Source organism: Drosophila yakuba, chromosome 2L (genome assembly GCF_016746365.2).
Source record: "Drosophila yakuba strain Tai18E2 chromosome 2L, Prin_Dyak_Tai18E2_2.1, whole genome shotgun sequence".
NCBI lineage: Eukaryota > Metazoa > Arthropoda > Insecta > Diptera > Drosophilidae > Drosophila > Drosophila yakuba.
Window position 1 is genome coordinate 6,221,910 of NC_052527.2, and position 21,952 is coordinate 6,243,861.

Here is a 21,952-nt window from a genome sequence, read left to right on the forward strand (position 1 = left end):
GAGAGAGAAAAAGAAAAACTACTTAGAAAATCAAGAATTGAATTCTTTTGAATTTCGTTAGACTTTTATTAATTTGAATGTATTAAACAATTATGAAATATTATCTCTTTCGTTATAAACATAGTTATAGCATAGTTATTGATCTTGATTTGTAACAATTTAAACTGCGATATTTTAACTATATGCACTGCATAATTGCATAATATTTAGGTCTATATAAAGTAATCACAAAATATTATTATCACAATTTATGGATACACATACAGTATTGGTTTAAGTGCCGTCTTATCTTTCGCAGTACTGATGTTCTTGTAACTGGCTTTGATTCAAAACTTATTTTTGATATGCGATTCCAATTTGTTTAGCTATGATGAAAATTTAACGATGACCTCTCTAAAAATCCCATTTTATTGACCACAATTCATATTTGATTTCATAGGTGTACAAATTACAAGCAATTGCAAATGGAGCTTACAAACCCAGTTACAAGAATGACTATCGCATTAATATCTTTACGGTTACAACAACGCGAGTAAAAACACCAGATTTCAGATAAAACTTCATTGATCTGCTACTTTAGTTAGGATTAGTTTGGAGTTGTCGGCTGACTTAAGACAAAAGTTTAGCATTGGTTGAGACGAAGATTGAAACTCGATTTTGTTAGGTACTTTTACAATTGTTACTGCTGTGAAAGATATTCAAAATAGAGTTAAAACATTTATTACTAAATGGCAGCTTTTCAATCACCTCAGGCGTGTCGAGCTCCCCAAAGTTGCGTCTCATGGTACATTCGGTATATATTGTCTCTGATAAGTTTGGCTTTATCTGGATAAAATACAATTCCATTAGCAAACTAATTAATTTACGTTAGTTGCTATTACCCTTGGATAGGTTGTGGGCCACCACGTTCTTTTTCAGGAAGTCAAGGCACAATTCCTGGGAGGTTCCCAATGAGTGCATATTGCACGTCAATGCCCTGTGAATAAATGTGATTTTTTTTACAATTAATTAAAATATTTTACAACTCTTCAGACTTTAAAAAACACTTCTGCCATAATGGAACCTTGTCCGAAAACCAGGTACAACTCACCCAAGCTGCCGAAATGCAATATCCTCCTGGTCCCTGACCGAATGCGCCTGGGTGAGACTGGTCTTGCTGGGCCTCCGGTTGGCTGGCACGGAGCCAGTGGAGACTGGAGCCGCCGGAGTGGCCGATGGTGCCGCCTGATGCGAGGAGCTGGAGGAGGAGTCGCCGCCCTGTTTACGCTGCGACTTGGAAGCAGGCGCATCTGCCGTTCCCGTTCCCGTTCCTGATCCTGCTGCGCCGGCTGCCTGCCGCTGCTGTTGCTTCTGCTGGCGACGCATCTGGCGCCGCATCTGACTCTGACCACGGTGCTCCCGTTCAGCCTGCATGGCGTCGTGGAAGATGGCGTTCCAGTAGCGCGCCTGCTGCCAGATGGGCTGTTGGCGCAGCGAGGAGAAGAGGTACTCGCGATAGGGATCGCAGCCGGGCACCTCGACCTCATGGTAGAAGAGGAAACACAGGTTCATCAGTACCGCAGCCGGCCCATAATCCTCGCACTCGCTGCACTCGAACAGGGCCAAGGCGAAGTACTGGGCCAGACCGCCGAACGTCAGCGAGTCCAGCCGCTTGGACTTGTGGCGCTGCTCGGTAAGGAAGCGGGTGAACCACAGTCGACCGATCTCCAGGCGCAGCAACACGCCAAACTCCGACTTCAGCTCCAGATCAACGGCTCCCGGTGATCCGCCAAACAGCAGAGCGGTAAAGTGCTTCATAAACTCCTTGACCGGCTCCTCGCCCGCCCGGCAATCCAGGCTGATGGAAGAAGCCCACGAGGGCACGGAGTTCTGCGACTCCGAGCGGATGAAGTGCCGCCAGTCGGTGGACTCCATGCTGGGGCTGGCCAACAGCTGATCCGGCTCATCGCGCAGGCTGGTCAGAGTGCTGCTGTTGGAGGCGCGACTGCGCGACGGCAAGCGCATCGAGTTGCTACCGCCGGCCCACTGCTGCCGTCCTCCGGCTGCCACTCCTGCCACTCCTGCCTCCGTCGGCGGCTGCACATCTATGTGCGGCGGCAGGGTGTCGCCCACCTCACCAATCCTCTGCACATCCCTCTGCATGTCCATCTCGCTGCGACGGGCACCTGCAATGGCCCTGGCCCTCTCATAACCGCCGGAGTGACGCGACTCTATGGAATCCGAGCGAGTGGTGCTGCTCACGTCGTGGGATCGATTGGCCATGTGCTCGGGCAGGGATATGGAGCTGCTGTCGTCGCTGCTGCTGGAGCTGCTCGAGGAGCCCGAGCTGGAGCGAAGTGGACCACCCAGTTTGCTGGCCGCGTGCCGCCCACGTGATGGCTCCAAGCGTGGCCCTACAAATGAGTTAGCATATAGAACTCAGATGATGTGGTTGTGTAACTACTTACGTGGCGCCAAATTGGGCTGCCGATATCGTCCTGAGATGATCTCCTCGTGAGCTCGACGCGCCTTCACACGTCGTCCTTCGAAGTCGATCTTGGTGTAATCGATGCTCTCATCAACTGTGGAGTAAAATCGTATTGTATACACAAATATTTAGTACCGTGTAGTACTCACACTTCGGTATATCTTCGTCGTCATCGCAGTAATCAGAATCGCTGGAACTGCTGCTCAGGGTCAGCTGCAAGTAGACATAGTAGAAGGCGCATTTCAAAAGAAAATCAATCATATGTGGTGTACTAATTGTGCTCTAGAGATGTATGTATTTTGCGCCCAACTGGGTCATTGTTTTGACTTATAGCTGCAGGAAGTATTTTAAAAAGGTTTCTATGCAAAGTAAGTGAATTATTGCTTGTCATGACCTTGTAGCTTTGAAACTTCAACAAGTGGGTCGAGCCAACCATTAGAGGCATATTAAAATTAAAATCATTTTGAAAAGCTGCAGTGATTACTTAACCCATCGCTCTGAATGATTGATAATCCAAGGCAAAAACGCTTAAGAAATATCGAAGGCTGCACTCCTTCCATCTTCTAGGCTGCTGCAAACATAATTAATTTGAATCAAGGACGAGGCTGCCTAGCCCAAAGCGAGAGAAAGTCAAGTACAAACGGAGCAGCAGAGAATGTACCCCCCATTTGGCAATTCCTGCCCCATCCACAGCCGGCACATGCCCCAAGCGCAGACTGGGATTCGGGGGGATGGGGGCCACCCACTGAAGGTCAACCGAGTGCAGCAGCAAAGCGGAAATAGCAAGAACAAACACAACAAGCAACAACAAAAGCGTCAAAGTGTCAGTTGCTTCTGCTTTTGCTTTGCAGCATAGACAGAACCCACACACAATCCGCTCCTCCCCGTTCCCCCTCCCTGCACCTCCACCAAGCACCTCTTGTCGCGTTCATTACCAAGGCTGCCCCAACTGAGCCCTAGAGGTGTGCGTGACCCACTGCCAGGCGTGAGTCCATAAAATAGATCTATCATAAGATATGTAATATACACAAATAAGCAAGTAGCATGTTACTTAAACAAAGTGTTCCTAAGTGATCCTAAATAGTGGTACATTTCCCAAACAGAAAGAATTAAGACAAACAAGGTCAATATTCAATTACATAGAAACTAGTCACGAGGGTATTCTATAATATAATAACTCCTTAATGCCGAAGAGACCCCTTTTCTAACTCATAAAAACTAGTATGTACATATTACATATATTCCAGCTTCAATTATTTGTAAGTTAAATTAAAGTAAGTGTAAGTTAAATTATGTGACCTATGACCCTAGTCACGCCACTCACGCTGTCATCGCTACTTGTAGTCGTACCTTGTTCGATATTCCGTTGAGCAGCTCGTTGCTGTTGCCCAGCACGGTGAGGAACTTGGACTTGAGGGCACCGATGCTGGGCGTCCGTTCCATGAATAACTTGATCTTCGATCGCTCGCCGGCGAATCCGGCCGGCGGTGTTCCTGTGCCAGGCATTGCGCCCGGAGTGGGTGGCTGTGGCTTGGCATCCACCATGTCGTCGGGGTTCCTGCACCGCCGAATCCACTGGAAGTACGATGTGCGCTGGAGCTCAAAGGACCTGCTGCCCGATGATGCAGTGCGGTGTGGCTAAGTAGGAGCGGTCGTAGAGCGTTGCAACTGCTGATGCTTCTGGTATCGATTTTCCATACGCCTGCATGTCATACACACTGGGTGAAGGTGAACTTTGCACTGCAGAATTTTTGGCGCACTTCATGTGCCTTGCAGGCGAAAATTCTGGCTTCTATACTTCTACTTTAAATTCGTCGCCTTTTAGGACTTATTTCCTTTGTTTATATGATGTTGGGCTCTTGGGCAACTGCCAATTTATGCAACTGTTTGTTTTTGTTAAGCAAACACTTGCAGCTTCTTTAGGTTTATATATACGTATACATATATGTATACCTGACTGGGATCGCAGGCTTTGGAATACTATATATATTTCGGACCAAAGTAATGTCAGGATAATCGGTAAATTATAAAGGCACTTCTTTATCGCTTAGTATTTTGCACGTACTGCTTGAGCGCCCAACTGGGCTACTACTTGTATACTAGTACTTTCTCAATTCCCCTGGCCCACAACTACACGCTCACCAGCTCACACGCACGCACACACACACACACACACACTGGCGCACGCACACGCCCCTTTTGTACACGCAATACGATGGCGGCGGCAGGCTAACGGTAAATATTTTCCTATGACTTTTTCACTCGCGTCCATTGCCTGCAGCGAACATTGCGCGAATGCAGCCGGAAAATGCTGGCCAAAACGCAGGTTTCGTTAACATTTGACGGGCTTTGCGTTCGCAGCTGTTATCGATTGTAGGGAAATCTACATAATATCTACATGCCACTGCGCATAGGATTTTCCGCGGGTAAAAGCTCCTCGGTCGGAAAATCGCGCGCGATTTTTACACTCGCACACATGGGAAAGCTTTTCGCAGTGCTTTGAAGTGGCCGAAGGAGAGAACCCGGCGTTTTAACTTGTTTACATACAGCTGGCAGTCAGCTGATCCTGAAAACAACGGCTTGCGTCAAACGAGGCAAGGTCACTGCGTGGGCGGTCCTCCTTTTTGGGGTGGGGCGGGGGAGGTGGGGCAGATGGACCCCCCTCAACGAAAATGTGCGTGTCAGCAATTGTCGAACTTTGACTCTGTCGCAGCCAATTTATTATGCATTGCATTTATTTTTAGAGCAGCCAGCTCGAAAATCGAAAATGGACCCACCCACGGAGGCTTTAATTCCATAATTCCCATTACTGCCATCCATCGCAATTGCCCCTCGATTTGCACCTCCGGCAGGCAGCAGGTGGCCCATGGCGATACTTTTATTGCTGATACCATTTGTTCGATCCGAAAGTAATAGATGTGCGCCTCTTTGTTGTTCGCATTAAATGTGCAGAATTTGTTCAAGGCTGGCCGGCGGGAGATCCCTCCACATACTTGTTTGTCGTAAATCATAATTATAGCTGGGTTGTATCCCGATGAACGATTCAGCACTTTCCACCAGCGCCACGGACTTTGGATAGAAAAGAAAAGTTAATGCGGAAATATTTATGTTATCTGAAATGCCATTGAACTATAACTTTGCTAGTTCCAACTAGACTGGACTTCCAAGGTTGAACTTGTGGTTTCATAAAGATCAATTGTGGATCGAATTCCAGGACATCCATTCCCCATTTTACAATGGCCATATTCATTCATTCATCAAAAAGAACAGCATTCAGGAAGCGCAACAAGTAATCAGTTCCAAATAACAGCCGTATGTTCTGGCGAATGTTTAACAACAAAAAGCGGAGAATGATATATATTCGAGAATTAATGATATTCACACACGCGACGGCGTCTCGCAGTCAAAATGTTCTATGCCGCTCGAAAACGATGTATTTATAAAACAACGCGAAAATGCTGAAAATAGGAAAGAGATGTGCGACTAGCCGCAGATCGAGGCAATCGGAAGGGAGACCGGGAGACAGGGTGGACCAGAACAGACCAGAGGAGCACATAGATCTGCGTTGACTTCCTCCTACTCGGGCGACGACTGGGGACCGCGGACTGCAGTAAAAGTGCTGTTTAGAAACTGATTGAGATTTCAGTTCGCTGGGAGACGATCGTCGAACGAGACCGTAGCTGAATTTTCATGTCGCGCTGTGGCTAGACATTCAGGAAAATATATATAGTATATATATATATCCCTATATATATTCATGTGCTACCAGCTGGCAGTGGCAGTTTTGAGTGCGGCAAGACGCGTCAAGTGAAATCGCATTATGTAAGTGACCTCTGAATTCGCGGATACCCGTTCATCCAAAACCAAATACCGAAAGTTCAAAAGCCAATTTAAAAACGCACCGCAATTAAATCGATCTGAAGTGTTCTAAATATATAACTCAGCTAATTTTAAACGCAGAGAACGCTCCATGGGAAAGTTCAAGGCATTTGGGCAGGATAAACAATCAAATCGCAAAATCAAACACACCAAACGCAATCAATTTTTAAAGCTAATTTGCCAATTTAAAATAATGAAAAACTGTGCACTAAAAAAAAAACGCAAATATAGGCAAGCCAAAGAAATGTTTAAAAATAGTTCCCACCGTTCTCCCTCTCCCATAAAAATAAAACTTTTTCCCTCGCCGCGTGAGACTGTGTCTGTGAGTCAGCGTTGCGTTTGCCACTCGAACTCGCCGCACGGCCATCGGAGGAGGCCGATCTTCTGGGTGGGATTGAGGTGGCACACCGGCCCATGCCCCGCCCACCACTGCAGGCGGCTTTCATAAATATTGCTGCGCAGTGTGACACAATTTCGGGCCGAATGGCATGGAGTGGCTGCGGAGGGTTTCAAAAATAGCGCAACAGACGCGCGAGTGCAACACGTTGCGTATACGCGATGAGAGGGAACATTGCGGCATGAATTTTGTGCTGTGTGCTGCCTCTGAAAATTATGGATAAATTTCATGGATCGCTACGCACGTAACTAGTGCGTGCAATTTATGCCAGATCTGCTGGACTAATATGGGTTCAAAGAAATTATGAAGATTTAAAAACACTAAGATATATAACACCAAATATTATCAGTAATCTGAGTAAATCTTCGTATGCGTGACTTTGACATTTGGGTTTATATATTGAAAAGCTTTTAACTTTATCAGCAGATTATACAGATTGATATATAAAATGATATCCCTTTCAAGAAGCATATTTTATAAATTATCATTACATTTATTTTTAAAGCTGAATAAATGTAGGGAACATATAAACAGAAAGCATAGTTATACTTATCGCTGCTACCTCTTGATAAATCTTAACTCACGAGTATATGGAAAAGATAAGGGATTTCTTGGAATTATAGATACACGTGTATCATGGATAAACATAGATAATAAATACGAAAAATTTTTTATAAATTATTTAGGTATTCATTTAAGTATTTCTTGAAGTATAAAAGTTCGATGCCTTTGACTCAATTATATTAAAAAATAAACTTAGATCAACATATGAAATGAAATATTATGTTGTTCAGGCAATTATTTAACTCATTCATTTTGACAGCATTTTGGATTTGGCCACCTGCGTCATTACAAAATATATATTCGCTCGGAATTTAGTCAATATTTTTGCTCTCTCTGTTAGTTTTATTCGCTCGCTTTTATTTCCGAGCATTTACATGAAATGCTCTTCTATTCGAAACTTTTGAAAACTATTCTCAAATCCGAAATCTTCTCTCGCATCCCATCTCTTTGCAATATTTTTGGCATCTCCGCCACTTATCCGCGTTGACAGAGTGAGTCGATTGAGTCACAAAACAGCACTTCCCTCTTTCGCATGATTTCATAAATAAACAAGCCCGAAAATGTTTTGCCAAAATTTATATATATATTCTTCCCTTTTTTTTCTATGCACCGAAAGATATTTTTGACTACATTTAGCAGTTTTATTCGCGATCGAACTCTGGCAGCGTTTAGTTTTGTGCACGGCATCCAAGAAACTGCATTTTGGTCTTTGGCTCCGGAATTTGGGTGAGCCAGCTAAAAATATGCACTCATAATTCGCATTTTCTGGCACTTTGCTTAATTGAATTTGAAGTCGTTTGAAGTGCCTGCGGATGGGCAAAAATATGGCACAGACTATAGGTGATCTATAAATAAAATTAATGTTATTATTTTGTTACTTGCGTATTTAGATGAAATAGAAAGCCAATCAAGCGAATAGAGACGATTGAGTGACGGCAAGACCCAGACGAAAAAATCGACCAAGATGACGACCCACCAGTTGCTAAACAAGAATGTTCGCTCCATGCCCTCCTGGGTGGTAAGCCAATATCCAGTGTACCACTCTCCATATCCAATTGCACTAATTACCCATTTCAGACGGAGGCGAATGACCGCATCGGGCCCAAACCACCGCCCACTCCACCAAACGGGGTGGCTGGCGGTCTGCCCAAGGCGCCCGCCCTGCCGCCCAAGGCGAAGAGTACGCCGGAACCGGACTACGAGATCATCGAGTTCTCCAGTCAGCAGTACTCCAACGAACCGATGAAGACCACAGTGATCAGAACCAAGACGCCAGGTGGGAAACCATTTGTATATTAACATATGTGTTTGAATTATTACCAGACATAATTACAACTTGCAGATAACAAACTAAAGTGCACCCTGTGTGGTTCCCAGAATCCATGGGTAACCTGTGCCGAGTGCGCGGGCCAGATCTTTTGCGCCTCCTGCGACGACATGTTCCACAAGCATCCCAAGCGCAAGCAGCACATGCGAAAGGCAAGTATTCCCCAGCCACCATAAATCACAATAACTTAATAACTTGGCTTTCGCAGGCAGTGGAGCAGGGCATACCGCCGATTCCACCAAAGGCGCAGCCCGGTGGTGGGGCACCACCGCCAGTGGCACCACCACGACGCACCAAACGAGGCCTGTTGACACCGTTTCTGGGCCGCAAGGATCAGGTACGCCACTGCACGATCTCCTAGACCCGTAAGCAAGAGGCCCCTTCATTGGGCTACTCGTAGAACCAAGTTTGTAAATTTCAATTTGAATGCTTCAATAAACGAGTCCTTGAAACCAGAACGCCCGCCCAAAATTGTAGAACCAACGAACCACACATACGACTCTTTCAATAGTTACTCGAATACCCACCCATACGAAATGGCCACCCAACCCGACTCTCTTCCAGATGCTGCCGCCGCCCTCGCCCACGCCCTCGCACAAGTCGCTGGGCGGCTGGCGGGGATCGCTCGGGGGCGGGGCCACGCCCCCAGTGCCACCAGTTGCCAACAGCAACCAGATGAACCAGATGAACAACCGACCACTGCCAGAACCACCGCGCAGCGAGGGCGGTGGATCTTCCAGGTCGGGCACGCCCAAGTCCGTGTTCGACGCCATCCAGCGACCGCCGTCGGTGCAGCTGGAGAAGATCAAGAGCAAGGCCAGCGCCACCCTGGATCGCATGGCCATACTGCAGCAGCGCTATCGCCAGCAGAAGGCTCGCCAGGATCTGAGCGCCAACAGCGAACAGGTGAGTGAGTCGCTGACCCCGAATCACAATCGTACGACTCCCCTCATCACTGAGTGTATCGTATTGTCTTTGCTCGGAGAAAATTGTATCAAGGATACAATTCTTTTAATTATAATGTACTATCCTTGATACTATTTGATCCTTGCACCACGAATCTCGTATCGTCACTGTCTCGTCTCGTCTCGTCATGTGTCGTTTCTCCCTCTCCTCTCTCTTTCTTTCTCCGTTTCTCGTTGGTCATTTCCCAAGCGCAGCATTTGTCGAATGGAGCCGGCTTCGAGCACTGGTCAAACATTTCACCATCGCCCTCGCATTTTCGTTCCGGCAGCATGTCATCCGGTCTGAACTCATCCCATTTCGATCTCTCGGATGACTCACAATTTCACAATTCCTTGCTGCTCCAACAACGACAGGCGGCCGGCGCCCAGCGGCGTCAGATGAGCACCTCGGTGTTCAACCTCAATTCAAATCCACGTCGTCCTCTGGCCGAAACCCAGAACGGTAGTGCCTGGCTCGCCAATCAGCGCATCCAGCAGGTGAGTTAGAGAATCCTGATGCCATGCTTTAGGTACTAAGATGCCATCCCGTTTGCAGGCCCAATCAATGGCGCAGCTAAACTGCGCTGGATGTCAGCAGAGCCAGCAGCAACCTGGCTGGCCACAGCATCCGCACCACCTACATGCTCAGCACCAGCATCCCGATCAGTGGTCACAGTTCGGCTCCCAACAGCAGTTTAACAACTCCAACCTGTCCCTCAACGTGGGACCGGGTTACATCTCGCAACAGCATCATCCGCACTATCCGCCACCGGTGTTCATGACCCAGCGCGGAATGATGCCCAACGTTTATCCCGGAGCACCCGGCTATCCCATGATGCATCCAGGTAAAATTGGGTACTTTCCATTTGAAAAACTTATTTATTGTGTATTTAATGCACAGGCGTCATGGGAATGCCACCTTCAGCTGCGTCCAGAGCTGCATCCCGTTCCCGGTATGCTGCATCGCCAACACCCAGCCGCAAGTCGATGTCCTTGCGGCGCAAGCGCAATAGCTACGTGGATGACGAACTAACGGATGACGAGGACTCCGACCAGGATGACCGCAGATCCTTGGTGTCCAATCGCTCGGGCATGACCAGTGCCTCGCGCTCCCAGCACCACCAAAACCACCACCAGCCCCGCCAAAGGCGCCTGTCCAGTGCCTCCCAACTTATAGCCAGCGACGAACTGGATGGCGATCAGAGGCACGGAATGAGGCAGCACAAGATGCGGGATCGTCGGGGATCCATTGCCAAGTCCGTGCAGAGCGAGTGGCTGCCGGAGCGACGTGAAAATGAGGGAACCCTTACCAGAAACAAAACAGCAACGGACTCGGCCAGAACCAGTCGCATTTACTCCGACCTGGAGTCCGAGGGATCGGCTGCTCGGGCCCTGGTTCAAGCCAAGATCCAGCAGAAGCTTCAAGAAGCCGATCAGCACAAATCCACGAAGAAGGCTGAGCAGAAACGCAAGCCGGAGATGAAGGACGAGAATACACAGGCTGCGGCGGTGGTGCAAAAAGTGGTGACACCAGCCCAAGAGGAGAGTGCCTCGGAGTACGAGGAAGTGATCGAAGAGGTAACCGCCTCGGAGAGTGAGGCTGATGCTGAAGCCGCAGACGATCCCCAGGAAGTTCCTGACGAGATTGGGGCAGATGATCTCGGTCCACCACCTTCCACCCCTGACCACGAATGGGAGTGCGAATTCTGCACGTTCGTGAACGAGCCCAACATTAAGATCTGCTCCATATGCTGCAAGACGCCCTCCAAACCTCCAGTGCAGCCCACCAAGGCCAAAAAGGCTGAGGAAAAACCACAGCCGCCAGCTGAAAAGTCAAGTAATATCAAAGTGGCTTCCAAGCCGGAAGCCAAGCAATTGCAAAAGCCTACTACGAAAAGCCAACAACCCAGTCAGAAACCCGTTGCTGCGTCTGCGAAGACCACTCATGCCACCTCCACAACCAGCTCGAAAGCATCTCCTGCTGTAAACTCCAAGAGCACCTCCAGTATTCCCGTCAAGACGCCATCGAAATCCACGCTGAAAACTTCGTCGGAAAATGAATCCGATAACTCGCTGGCCAAGAGTCTGCTGCACAAAGGTAGGATACAAAAGAGAATCTCATTTTTCGAAGGCACAAAGGCCTAAACCCAACCACCAAAGACTACACCTAGTTAGTACACTAATAGAGCCATCAACTGTAAGCCTACAATTAACGCATTTATGGAAACGAAATACAAAACCGAACCACAACCCAAGCTGCATCCCGTTTGTTTGATTTCAATCCGTTGGTGACCCCGAACCCGTTCCCCCAAAAAGCTAATGCTCTCATCCGTATCGTTCCAGAGTCCGTTGAAAACATTTGGAATACGCTGGATGAGAGCATTCAGGCGCAGGCGGAGCAGGTGCTCAAGAAGGCTCAAAAGGTCTCCACCGGCTGTGGTGGTACTCCTCCCCGTGAAACAGCGGCCGTGGAAATGGGTACCTCGCCGCCTCCCCAGAGCATTTCCACCCAGACCTACGACGCCCTGCCCTTCAACTCAAAGCAGGAGGAAATCCCCACCGTTGTTCCGGACCGCTTCACCACTCCAGAACCGAATAAGATGGAGCGACGAGCGCACTATCGCAGCAACTCCCAGCTGCAGCAGGAGAATGAGCGATATCGGAGTGCCAATGACCTGCGGTATCACGATGGCTTTGGATTGGATCCCTACAGTGCCGGCCTGGTCACCAAGAGACCCAATTTCATAAACGAGCTCCGCATGCTGCAACTTGTAAGTATTCATCGCCATATTGGATAGTTGGCCAAGATGATCTAACAACCCTACGTTTCCATGCGTTTCAGCAAGTATCTTCACCTTTCGATATGCCCCATGAGACGACGTTCGGAGTCAAGCACGAACCTGCCAGAGATCCGGAAACGGAAATGCACATCATACTGAAGGAACTGGAGCTGTACAAGTTCACGGTGGAGGAACTGGAAGCTGCGCTGAAGTACTGCTCCCCGGACACTCATCCCATTCAGTGGCTGCGCGAGAACTGGCACAAGCTGGTGCAGACCGTGCAGAGTTTGTCCACCAAGTACGGCCAGGAGAGGGGTGAGAACACGATCGGAACCGTGTCCCAGAACGAGGCTCGCGAGGCACTGCGCAACTCAGGGGGAAATGTGTGGCAGGCGGTGGCGGACTGCATCCAACAGAGGCAGCAGAAGTACAGGAAACTGGCGGCCAAGGGCAACTTCCTGCGTGAGGACATCGTGAACGCGCTGACCGCGCACCAAGGTAATGTGGAGCAGGCGCTGGTGGAGCTGAATCGCACGCAACTCAAGCCATTTCTAATGCGCATCTGGGGCTCGCCGAATGGCGTTGAGAATGAGAGTGGTGTGGCCATAGACACCAAGTCGGGTTAGTTCGTAGATCCTCCATCAGTCAATCGCAGTGCCATAATCTCCCATTTTTCTCTCTCCTCCCCCGCATTCATGTGCCAATACAGATATCCATGACTTCTTGAACACACACGCTTTGGACTGCCTGCAGCCACCGTTGGCTGGGCAGAGTCCCAGTCCCGCCCAAGCCAATCCCTTCGACCAACCTCGCACGGACGACAGTCCTGTTAAATCCACCTATGCCACACCTAGTCCCTATCAGATGGAGGACAGCACGCTGAAGAACCTGGAGATACTCATCGGCAACATGGAACAGAACCAGGCCAAGCAGAACCAGGAGGTTCTACGATCCATAGAGACCATGCTGGACACATTCAAGGGCAAGCCGGATCTGGAGTACGAAACGGATCCGGAGATAATGCGTATCCTTACCAAGAGCCCCATTAGCACGTTGAAGCCATCTGGACCAGCAGAGGATAAGTCCGCCGATGATGTGAAGAACTTTGTATGGCAACACATTCAGGACATTGTGCCCAACCTGGTGCAGCAGGTCGAACAGGAGCTTATGGAGAAACCGGAAGAGGTACATCCCATTGAGGTAGAACAACCAAAGGAGCCTCAACCTCAAGTCGAGCCTGAACCGGAACCCACGCCTAGTGTCGATCCTGATGTCTACATCATGGAGGAGTTCATCAAGCCCAATTTAAGGGAAGCCAGCATCCGCGAAGAGGTTCAACCCAGTTTTATCTATGCCACCGAAATAGCCAACTTCAAGTTGGAGTTCGATCGTGGCACCGAGCGATTCCACGAGACCGAATGGGAAAGTAGCGATCTGACGGATGCAGAACGCATAGTATACAAATGCTATATGGCTCCCAAAGAAGAATCCAAGGAGAAGGTTGAACAGGTAGCTGTTGAAAGTTCAGTACATCTGATTCCAGCAGCCAAAACACAAGAAGATTTCTCTTCAGAAATACCTATCGAATCACAAAAGACTGAAAGTACAGAAGTTACAATACCAGAAGCAGTAACGAAAAAAGAGGCGATTAATGCGGAACTTGGCCAGCCGGGAAAACAAGAAGCACCTTTAATAACCAAAGATGAGATAATTAATGATGCAGTTGCACAGCCAGCAAATGAAAGTGATGAACAAAAATCAAAAGAAATTAATGTGGCAGAAGTACCAGCCCTTTCTGATGACCAGCCAAGCACAAGTAGAGAAGCCAACCGAAGAGGTAAGAGGTCCCACCAATCGAAGAAGGGTAGATCCCGCGAGCAAAGCCAAAAACCAACCAATCGCAAAAAGCTACCGAATAATATCGATCAAAAAGAAATAGAGTCAAAAAAAGCAGCTAATGAAACAGAGGCGGTCACGGATTTGACTGCTGCTTCAAGTAATATTCAGTCAGTTGTACCTACATCTGTTCCTGAAACTCTAACACCCCATAAAATACTATCTGAAAGGACAGATAGCAAGACTTTGGACGTAGCTGTTTCAAACCAGAGTGAAGTTTTTGAAAACGTGCCTTCCACAGAAATATATAATAATGTATCGGAAACTAACCTAACACAAAGTGCGGTAGAAGTTCTAGCAACTGAGGACTTGGGAAACGTGAAGGAAGTAATTGAACACACTGCAAGCCCCATTGAAAAAACTACATCCTTACCAAACAGTACGATTATTTCAGAACAATCTAAAAAGCCTGAAGTACCAGAAACACCTAAGGAAGTATCCCAAACAACAGAAGCAATTCAAAACCTTCAAGCAGAATCAAACAATATACTTGAAAGCTCTCCAAGCGAGGAACAATCAGAGTCTCTGAAATCACAGGAAGTTGATGTACATGAAACATTAACAACCATATCTCCACCAACCACTGACATAACTTCAATTGTAGAAAACCTCGACATAGCACCCAGTACCTCATCAATATCTAACGAACAAAAGCAAAGTCCCAAGCGTATTTCAAAGATACCCGTAAGAACCCTTAGCAGCAGCAGTCTTCTCAATGAAAATCGGGCTAGCAATCAGACTCCAACGGCCAGTGATGAGATCGAAAGGGAGGACACTACAATACAAGATGTACCCGTTAGGGAAACAGCAAGTTCTCCAAGCCCAGGAGAGTTTACCGACAACCAGAAGGTAATTCACGTGAGCGAAGAAGACCAGTCCGAAATTGATGCTAATATTGTCGAAGAACCTGCAGTCCAGATCGTAGGCCTAGAGTTGAAAGAACATAATCCGAATGCAACCGCTATAGCAGGCAGTCCCACAGAATCGGACGAAGTATTCGAAGATGCTCCTGAATTCAGCAGTAGCGATGGAACAAGGCCCCATGATGAAACCGCTTCCGATGCAGAACTGTATAGCCTGGATAGCGATGAGCAGCGGGCTGAAACCAAATCCCCAGAGGACGAAGTCGTCCTCTTGCTGGACGAGGAGTCCCAGCTAGAATCTTCGATAGCCAAATCCGAAAGCAACGCTAGCCTTGGTTCCCAATCAAGTGATTCGGAAACGTCCAAAGTTGTGCTCAAGGAATTTGTTCCCTCTGGAGATCCGGCCAAACAGAACCTCAGCGAACTGGTTGAGGACACTCAACGTTTGATCAAGCAGATGCGCGATGAGATCAGCATGGATGAGTTCGAGTCCACCGACGAGGATGAATACTCCGATGAATACTCGGACGAGTATGACGATGGAGAAGAAGAGGAGTGGTACGACAGCGAGGGAGAAGAGGAGGGAGACTTCGATGGCGAGGAGGGCAACACCTACAACGAGCACGCATCTTACATCGAGGAGGCCTCCACTGGTGACGAAGGCACCGAAATTGAGGACATAATGGAGGAAGATGAGGATCAGGCTGACGAGGATGAGCCACAGCACTCACAAATTCCACTTGACATTGAACCAGTCATATCGCCTGCTCAATCAGTCACGCCCACCAACCAAGAAACTGATACGATCGCACACACTGAGGTTGTTTCCCCCACAGGAGCGAGCCTGGAGGCAGAGTTGCTGAATCCCCCAGTGGCATCCATCTTGCCTTCACAGATTATTCAAGAGGATATCAAGGTGGAAGCTCTTCCCATTCAGTCCCCTCCCATCATAGCTGACTCGGAAACCCGACCTGCAGAGCAACCAGTAGAGCTTGTGCTAGAAATCCCCTCAGAAGTTGTGCATCCTTCCGTTGAACCTGATGGCATTGAAGAACCCACTGCCCTGCCCATTACACCTGCACCACCCATCGCTGATTCGGAATCGCGACCCGTGGAGCCGCCTGTCGAAACCGTACTGGAAGAACCCAAAAAGGTAACCCCGAGCATGAAAGGCAAGACTGCAAACAGCGGGACTGCCTCCAAAGGTCCCCCCACGTCAAGCACGTCTAAAACCACAAAGTCCACAGTCAGTAAGATCCCCAAACCCACCAATGAACCCACTAACAAATCGAATAGCACCACCCAATACAAGAAGGTTCCGCTGCGCTCCAAGTCCTTCTCGGCACCCATGGGCATTTCATCCGTGAAGCGAATCCAGGAGGTCTACCTGCAGAAACAGAGCACATCGATTGCGGCCAGTCGAGTGCCGCTCAAGAGCAGTCCCATTACCAAGAAGTCAATCAACGATGCCATCAGCAGGTTTAACTCCCACCAGGCCGATGGACCCAGCACCAGTGGAGCAGCGGCAGCGGCTGCAGCGGCATTGTTGAAACCTCGATCCCAGCCCCGAATCCCCAAGAAGAAGTACCACGAGACCTGCTTCTCGGACGACGACTACGAGACCTCGGCCACGGAGGAGGAGCAGGAGGAACCCAACCTGGCCGAACCCCAGAAAGCCGAGCAGCTGAAGCGTAAGATGAGTATGCCCGTTTTTCGGGCATATCCTAGTGTTCAAGAGCCGGTTATCGAGGACCCAGCGGTGTGTACAAGCCGAGATTCAGCTAAGCAAGTTCTTGGATCATCTGGGCACGTTTGCTTTCTCCTTTCAGATCCTTGCCCGCAAGTATGTCGATCAGGAGCTGGTGACCAATATCGCTGAGGCCCAGATAGCCGCCACCTTGGTGAGCATGAAGTTCTCGGAGGACGTGGCCTTGTGGGCGGCCAGGGAGTGCTCGGATCTGGACCAGGCCATTGCCATGCTGCAGCAGGAGTGCGAGCTCTGCATGAACAGCTATCCCATGAATCAGATGGTGTCCATGCTGAAGTGTCTGCACAAGTGCTGCAAACAGTGTGCCAAGAGCTACTTTACAGTTCAGGTGAGTGGTTTAACTGGTCCACAAGGATTGTGAGTGAACATCACTTGAGCTTCCTTTCTCAGATAACCGATCGCAGTATCAACGATTGCAGTTGCCCGTTCTGCAAACTGCCCGAACTGAGCAATGAGGCTCAGCATGAGGATGAGCACCTCGAGTACTTCTCCAACCTGGACATCTTCCTGAAGAGCATCCTGGACAACGACGTGCACGAACTCTTCCAGCGCAAATTGCGCGATCGATCGCTGCTGCAGGACCCCAACTTCAAGTGGTGCATCCAGTGCTCCTCCGGATTCTTCGCCCGGCCCAAGCAGAAGCGACTGATCTGTCCGGACTGTGGATCCGTGACGTGTGCCCAGTGCCGCAAACCCTGGGAGCGCCAGCACGAGGGCAGCAGCTGCGAGGCTTACCTGGAGTGGAAGCGCGAAAACGATCCCGAGCTGCAGGCGCAGGGTGTCCAGGAGCATTTGGCCCAGAACGGCATCGATTGTCCGAAGTGCAAGTTTCGCTACTCGCTGGCTAGGTTAGTTAAGATATGAAGGATTGGTGAATGGTTTCTTTACAACACACAATTTTGTACTTGACCAGGGGCGGATGCATGCATTTCACCTGCACGCAGTGCAAATTCGAGTTCTGCTACGGTTGTGCCCGACCCTTCATGATGGGCGCCAAGTGCACGGTGTCCATGTACTGTGCCAAGCTCGGTCTGCATGCCCATCATCCGCGCAACTGCCTGTTCTACCTGAGAGACAAGATCCCCATGCAGCTGCAGTTCCTGCTCAAGGAGCAGAAGGTCAAGTTCGATACGGAGCCCATGCAGATCAAGGACGAGTCCAGCAGTTCGTCCAAGGCTCGTGCCCAGGCCCGCTGTCCCATCCCGCTGCAAAAGGAGACGCCACAAGGACTTGTCGATACAGTGTGCAACACCGAAGTTCCCGACAAACATGCGGGCATGTGTCGGTAAGTTAAAGATCGGGGAAATCCCAATAAATCCAACACTTGGATACTATATTTCGATATAATTCTAGCACACATTACGTTGAGTATTTGGCCGCCAAGGTGGCCAAGGCTGGCATCGATCCACTGCCCATCTTCGATTTGACGGACTGCGTCCAGGAGCTTCGCAGGCGAGGCATCGCTCTGCCGGAGAGAGGACCCTGGGACACCGATGAGATCTACAAGAACATGTGCTCCGAGGTGGGTGTTGGCCATCATCAACTGATGGCTTTATCGATTTCCATTCCTTATATTTCTTTGGCCTTAATCGGGTTTCTATACGCGGAAATCGCGGGCGATTTGTTTTTGCCGGGTGATTCAGCAGCAGCCGCACCCGGCGATGGATCGAGATGGTAAAATTCAAATAAAATGAAAACAAGATCGTTTAGCCGCTTACTAAATTTGGATGCCGTCTGACGTATTTCACACGCTTCTTAATTGATATTCGTTTTATTATTATTTAATTGTAAACAGTTTGGCGGTCGAATCGATAATGTTTATAAATGTACCCATCTCTCAATCTGGATCTTATTTTTAGGTAATCAAACAGCATATACCACTGAAATCGGCATGAGCTGAGAAGCTGAGAAAGTGATGTTTTTGGAAGCGGACGACTGTTGCAATTCTTCACTAATATCTATGCTTTATGGCGGCACTTTTATAGACATTTTTATACACCTACCCACTCACGAAACCAAGATTACTGCTAGACAGTTTGTTAGACATTAGACATGGCATGTATACACGTTCATTGTACACCCACTCATCGTTCATACATCCAGAAACCTTTCCCATTTTGTTTAGTTACTAAGAGATGGAAAACAACATACCGACAATTCGCACGTGTAATAGAGTGCATCCAATAAACGGCATATGTGAAAATCCAATCCAATCGTTTCTAGATTTATTTAAAGCTTTTCAGCCGGTGCCTTACAATGTGCAGATGGTCAGTATGGAAATTGTTGCATGCTGTGGGCGGTTTCAAGACTTCCGAATACGGTTTCGCATCCAAGATGTTCGCAAAAATACAGACGACAGCAAGGTCGACCCAATCAAGGACTACTGTGACCCAGCCATCAGCCCGGATAGTCAAAACGAATTCAAACTACTCGTAGATGAGTTAATTCTCCGACTTCGAGTTATTGCGCCAGGAATTCATCGAGGATAGTTCTATTTGTTCCTTGATTTGGACAGCAGCTGAACTAGTTCCGTTGAAACCGACATGGAGACTCGAAAGTTGGTCGTAAAGCGACACTTGTCGGTGACCAAATGCGATGGGATACCCAAAAAGAAATCTCACCGAAAACTGGACGAGATGCCCACCCCCTCAAAGCCCCTGGTGGTGACGCGCAGTGGTCGTGTTGTGGTATCGCGGCCGAGCCAGCAGTTTGACTACACAGATTCGCAGTCGGAGGGCGATGGCGAGGAGGACTCCAATAATCTGTCGGTGGATGCCGACGACGAGGAGTATCACGGACATAATTTCAAGCAGCCCAAGTGGACGGGCAAGAGGCGTGGCGTAAGGAATAGCAGCTGCAAATCCAGTGGCACCAATGGCAGCCACTCATCGCCGGAGGCAGTGCCTCTACTGGTCTACCTCGAATTGGGCGATAGAGGCGTTATCGTAAGGGACGAGCCACAGCATAACGTCGTTCTGGAAGACGATGGGGAGCTTAAAACGAAGATGCACAAGTTTTTGGGTCTGATGCCGTCACGCCGCAAACTTTACAATCCTGCGATGGCAAGCGATATGGATCAAGAGAATAATGAGAATGAAGTGTGCAAGGAGGAGGACTTTGTGCTCCAAGCCAATGTCAACTCGTTTGAGGAGTGCACCTCGTACTTGGTCAAGGAGCCTATTGATCTAAGTGCTCTGCCCAGCGAAAAGCAGTTAGCCGCCAACTGCCGCCGCCACAAGAGTAGTGTACGCTGCCTGGAGCGGCAACCACGGCTCTACGGATTCGTTCAGTCGCTCAGCCCGGTGATCCCGCTCAACAAGTGCCATCCACGGGCGCTGACCTACCGGCAAACCAATTTCCAGCAATGCAAAGTGGCACTGGCCAAGGTGCTGGCCAACATGTTCAACCACGCCATCTTCCACTGTGGCCTGCAGCTGCCAATTATTTGGCAGCGCTCCATGAGCACACGGTGGAAATGCCAGCTGGCCATCGATGCCTCCGGTAAGCGCACCGCCCAGATTCTACTTCTGCGCCGCATAGCGACCGCTCAGGAGCTCATCCAGCTCCTGCTGCACGGGATGTGCCATGCGGCAGCTTTCGTGTTCAACCGCGAGTTAAGTCACGGCGTCAACTGCCGCAGATGGGCCTACCAGGCGAAGTTGGCCTTACCAGAGTTACCCACCATCGGAGACAACTGCTTTGGTAGCTACAAGTACACCTGCACCATGTGCACCCGCTGCTCCAACGGCGTGGCCGACTTGAGCACGGAGTTCCTACGTTGCTCCTACTGCCAATTCGAGGTGAGTGTGAAGCCGTGCAGCATAGAGATGCACGACGGTGCCCGGTCAGATACGACTATGACACCGTTCAAGTGCTTCATCCGGGAAAAGTATTTGCAGCTGGGCGAGCAGGGAGGCACCATGCACTCCTCCAAGATGACGCTGCTCAACCGGGAGTTCATCCAGATGAACTCCACGACGAGGAGTTCTTAAAGCTAAACTCCACGGGGAGCGACTTTGCAGATCTCCTAAAATTTTCTGAATATATTTTTTAGGTACTTAAGTACATATGAACACCACTGATCATAGAAATGCTATTGTTACTTTTACACAACATTGAAAGAAGTAACAATCTTAATAAGTTCCGTTAACATGTTCGAATGAAACTCATTTTTTGTTTATTGAAAGTTTCTGTATGCCAACGTGCAGTCAGCTAAATAAAATCAAAAACTATGAAATGACTGCATACTTTTGAGCTATTCTAGTTTGTCACACGTATGATAGCTGTGAGTATCTGGAAAGTCGTATATCCACAGAGACTTATTATTATATTCCTCCCCTTGACCGCTTGCCATATTGCCAAAAAGGCAAATGCGACCCATAAATTATGTCCCGAGACGAAAAGAAGGGGCAGAAGCACAACAACCACATGAGCGAAAAAAAAGCAATACAGTAAGTGGGGGACATTCAAATTCAAATACAAATTCATATTCAGATCCACCGACCAAGTTACTCGTGGAGAACAGGGAACGCGATGGGACGAGAGACGCCAGTGGTGGCATCGTAAAAACCTATTTTCGTGGCGATTGAAATGAATTTATGCGCGCGGCACAACATGTTTTGATTTTCGGACAGTTTTACACCAATAACAACTAATTAAATGGGATAAATTGTATATTTATTGATCCATAAGCGATCGCCTCGTCCCAGAAGTTTTCTTTACGTCTTTGAACTCAAAACCGAACTGCAGCACTCACATGCGCGGTTTCAAGTTTTTGATTTTCAGTTTGTGGATTCATTGCGCGTGGCGTGAAAATATGCAGATCACATGGCCTCTGTTATTTATGAGCATCCAATCAGTTGGCTAAGTTGAGTTCTTAAGGTATGGTATCTGTACACGTGGACAGCTATCGAACATTATAGTTACCGCACAGCTATATTCCATTGGAAATCCAGCAAATTCACTATTTTCCAAGTTAAATAATCAAAGGCTATCATGAGGCACCTTTTCAAAAATATCAAGTAATTTCAAAAGCATCACTAAAAATGTTTTTAAAAACAGCACAAG

At 48.5% G+C, this 21,952-nt stretch overlaps 3 protein-coding genes across 10 annotated transcripts; 2 read left to right on the forward strand and 1 right to left on the reverse strand.

Annotated features, from left to right (window-relative positions):
• Positions 1 to 385: 385 nt before the first annotated feature.
• Positions 386 to 4,766, reverse strand: LOC6527032 (uncharacterized protein KIAA0513). 2 transcript variants are annotated; one of them, XM_015197716.2, is made up of 7 exons: positions 3,818 to 4,766; positions 2,617 to 2,680; positions 2,448 to 2,561; positions 1,091 to 2,393; positions 882 to 976; positions 748 to 825; positions 386 to 682 (listed from the first exon to the last, which is right to left on the reverse strand). In XM_015197716.2, exons 1-6 carry the CDS (start codon positions 4,010 to 4,012, stop codon positions 749 to 751), a joined length of 1,848 nt encoding a protein of 615 aa, XP_015053202.1. In that variant the 5' UTR covers positions 4,013 to 4,766; the 3' UTR covers positions 386 to 682; position 748. The 2 variants fall into 2 exon arrangements, with proteins under 2 accessions (XP_015053202.1, XP_002088126.1); XM_002088090.4 differs by having other exon boundaries at positions 386 to 685.
• A 1,332-nt stretch (positions 4,767 to 6,098) lies between these two features.
• LOC6527033 (E3 ubiquitin-protein ligase lubel) lies at positions 6,099 to 19,093 on the forward strand. Of its 7 annotated transcripts, XM_015198086.3 has the most exons (18): positions 6,099 to 6,289; positions 7,924 to 8,033; positions 8,198 to 8,325; positions 8,385 to 8,583; positions 8,650 to 8,786; positions 8,843 to 8,971; positions 9,199 to 9,540; positions 9,795 to 10,076; positions 10,135 to 10,423; positions 10,480 to 11,676; positions 11,922 to 12,349; positions 12,421 to 12,979; positions 13,068 to 16,876; positions 16,947 to 17,213; positions 17,276 to 17,733; positions 17,799 to 18,170; positions 18,239 to 18,407; positions 18,745 to 19,093. In XM_015198086.3, the coding sequence occupies exons 3-18, from the start codon at positions 8,272 to 8,274 to the stop codon at positions 18,778 to 18,780; spliced, it is 8,727 nt and encodes a 2,908-aa protein (XP_015053572.1). In that variant the 5' UTR covers positions 6,099 to 6,289; positions 7,924 to 8,033; positions 8,198 to 8,271; the 3' UTR covers positions 18,781 to 19,093. The 7 variants fall into 7 exon arrangements, with proteins under 7 accessions (XP_015053572.1, XP_015053578.1, XP_015053575.1 ...); XM_015198092.3 differs by lacking the exon at positions 7,924 to 8,033; XM_015198089.3 differs by lacking the exon at positions 7,924 to 8,033 and having other exon boundaries at positions 12,421 to 12,856.
• A 155-nt stretch (positions 19,094 to 19,248) lies between these two features.
• Positions 19,249 to 21,050, forward strand: LOC6527035. The gene has a single exon (XM_002088093.4). It carries the CDS (start codon positions 19,429 to 19,431, stop codon positions 20,875 to 20,877), a length of 1,449 nt encoding a protein of 482 aa, XP_002088129.3. The 5' UTR covers positions 19,249 to 19,428; the 3' UTR covers positions 20,878 to 21,050.
• The last annotated feature ends 902 nt before the right edge of the window (positions 21,051 to 21,952 follow it).

Excerpts from the sequence above, each read along its gene's own strand:
- LOC6527032 (XM_015197716.2), bottom strand. The coding sequence starts at position 4,012 with ATGGTGGATGCCAAGCCACAGCCACCCACTCCGGGCGCAATGCCTGGC. Across the intron at positions 2,681-3,817 it reads TCAACGGAATATCGAACAAG|CTGACCCTGAGCAGCAGTTC; the intron begins GTACGACTACAA and ends GTCTACTTGCAG. Across the intron at positions 826-881 it reads GGCCCACAACCTATCCAAGG|ATAAAGCCAAACTTATCAGA; the intron begins GTAATAGCAACT and ends TATTTTATCCAG.
- LOC6527033 (XM_015198086.3), top strand. The coding sequence starts at position 8,272 with ATGACGACCCACCAGTTGCTAAACAAGAATGTTCGCTCCATGCCCTCC. Across the intron at positions 8,787-8,842 it reads GCAAGCAGCACATGCGAAAG|GCAGTGGAGCAGGGCATACC; the intron begins GCAAGTATTCCC and ends TGGCTTTCGCAG. Across the intron at positions 18,171-18,238 it reads AAACATGCGGGCATGTGTCG|CACACATTACGTTGAGTATT; the intron begins GTAAGTTAAAGA and ends ATATAATTCTAG.
- LOC6527035 (XM_002088093.4), top strand. The coding sequence starts at position 19,429 with ATGGAGACTCGAAAGTTGGTCGTAAAGCGACACTTGTCGGTGACCAAA.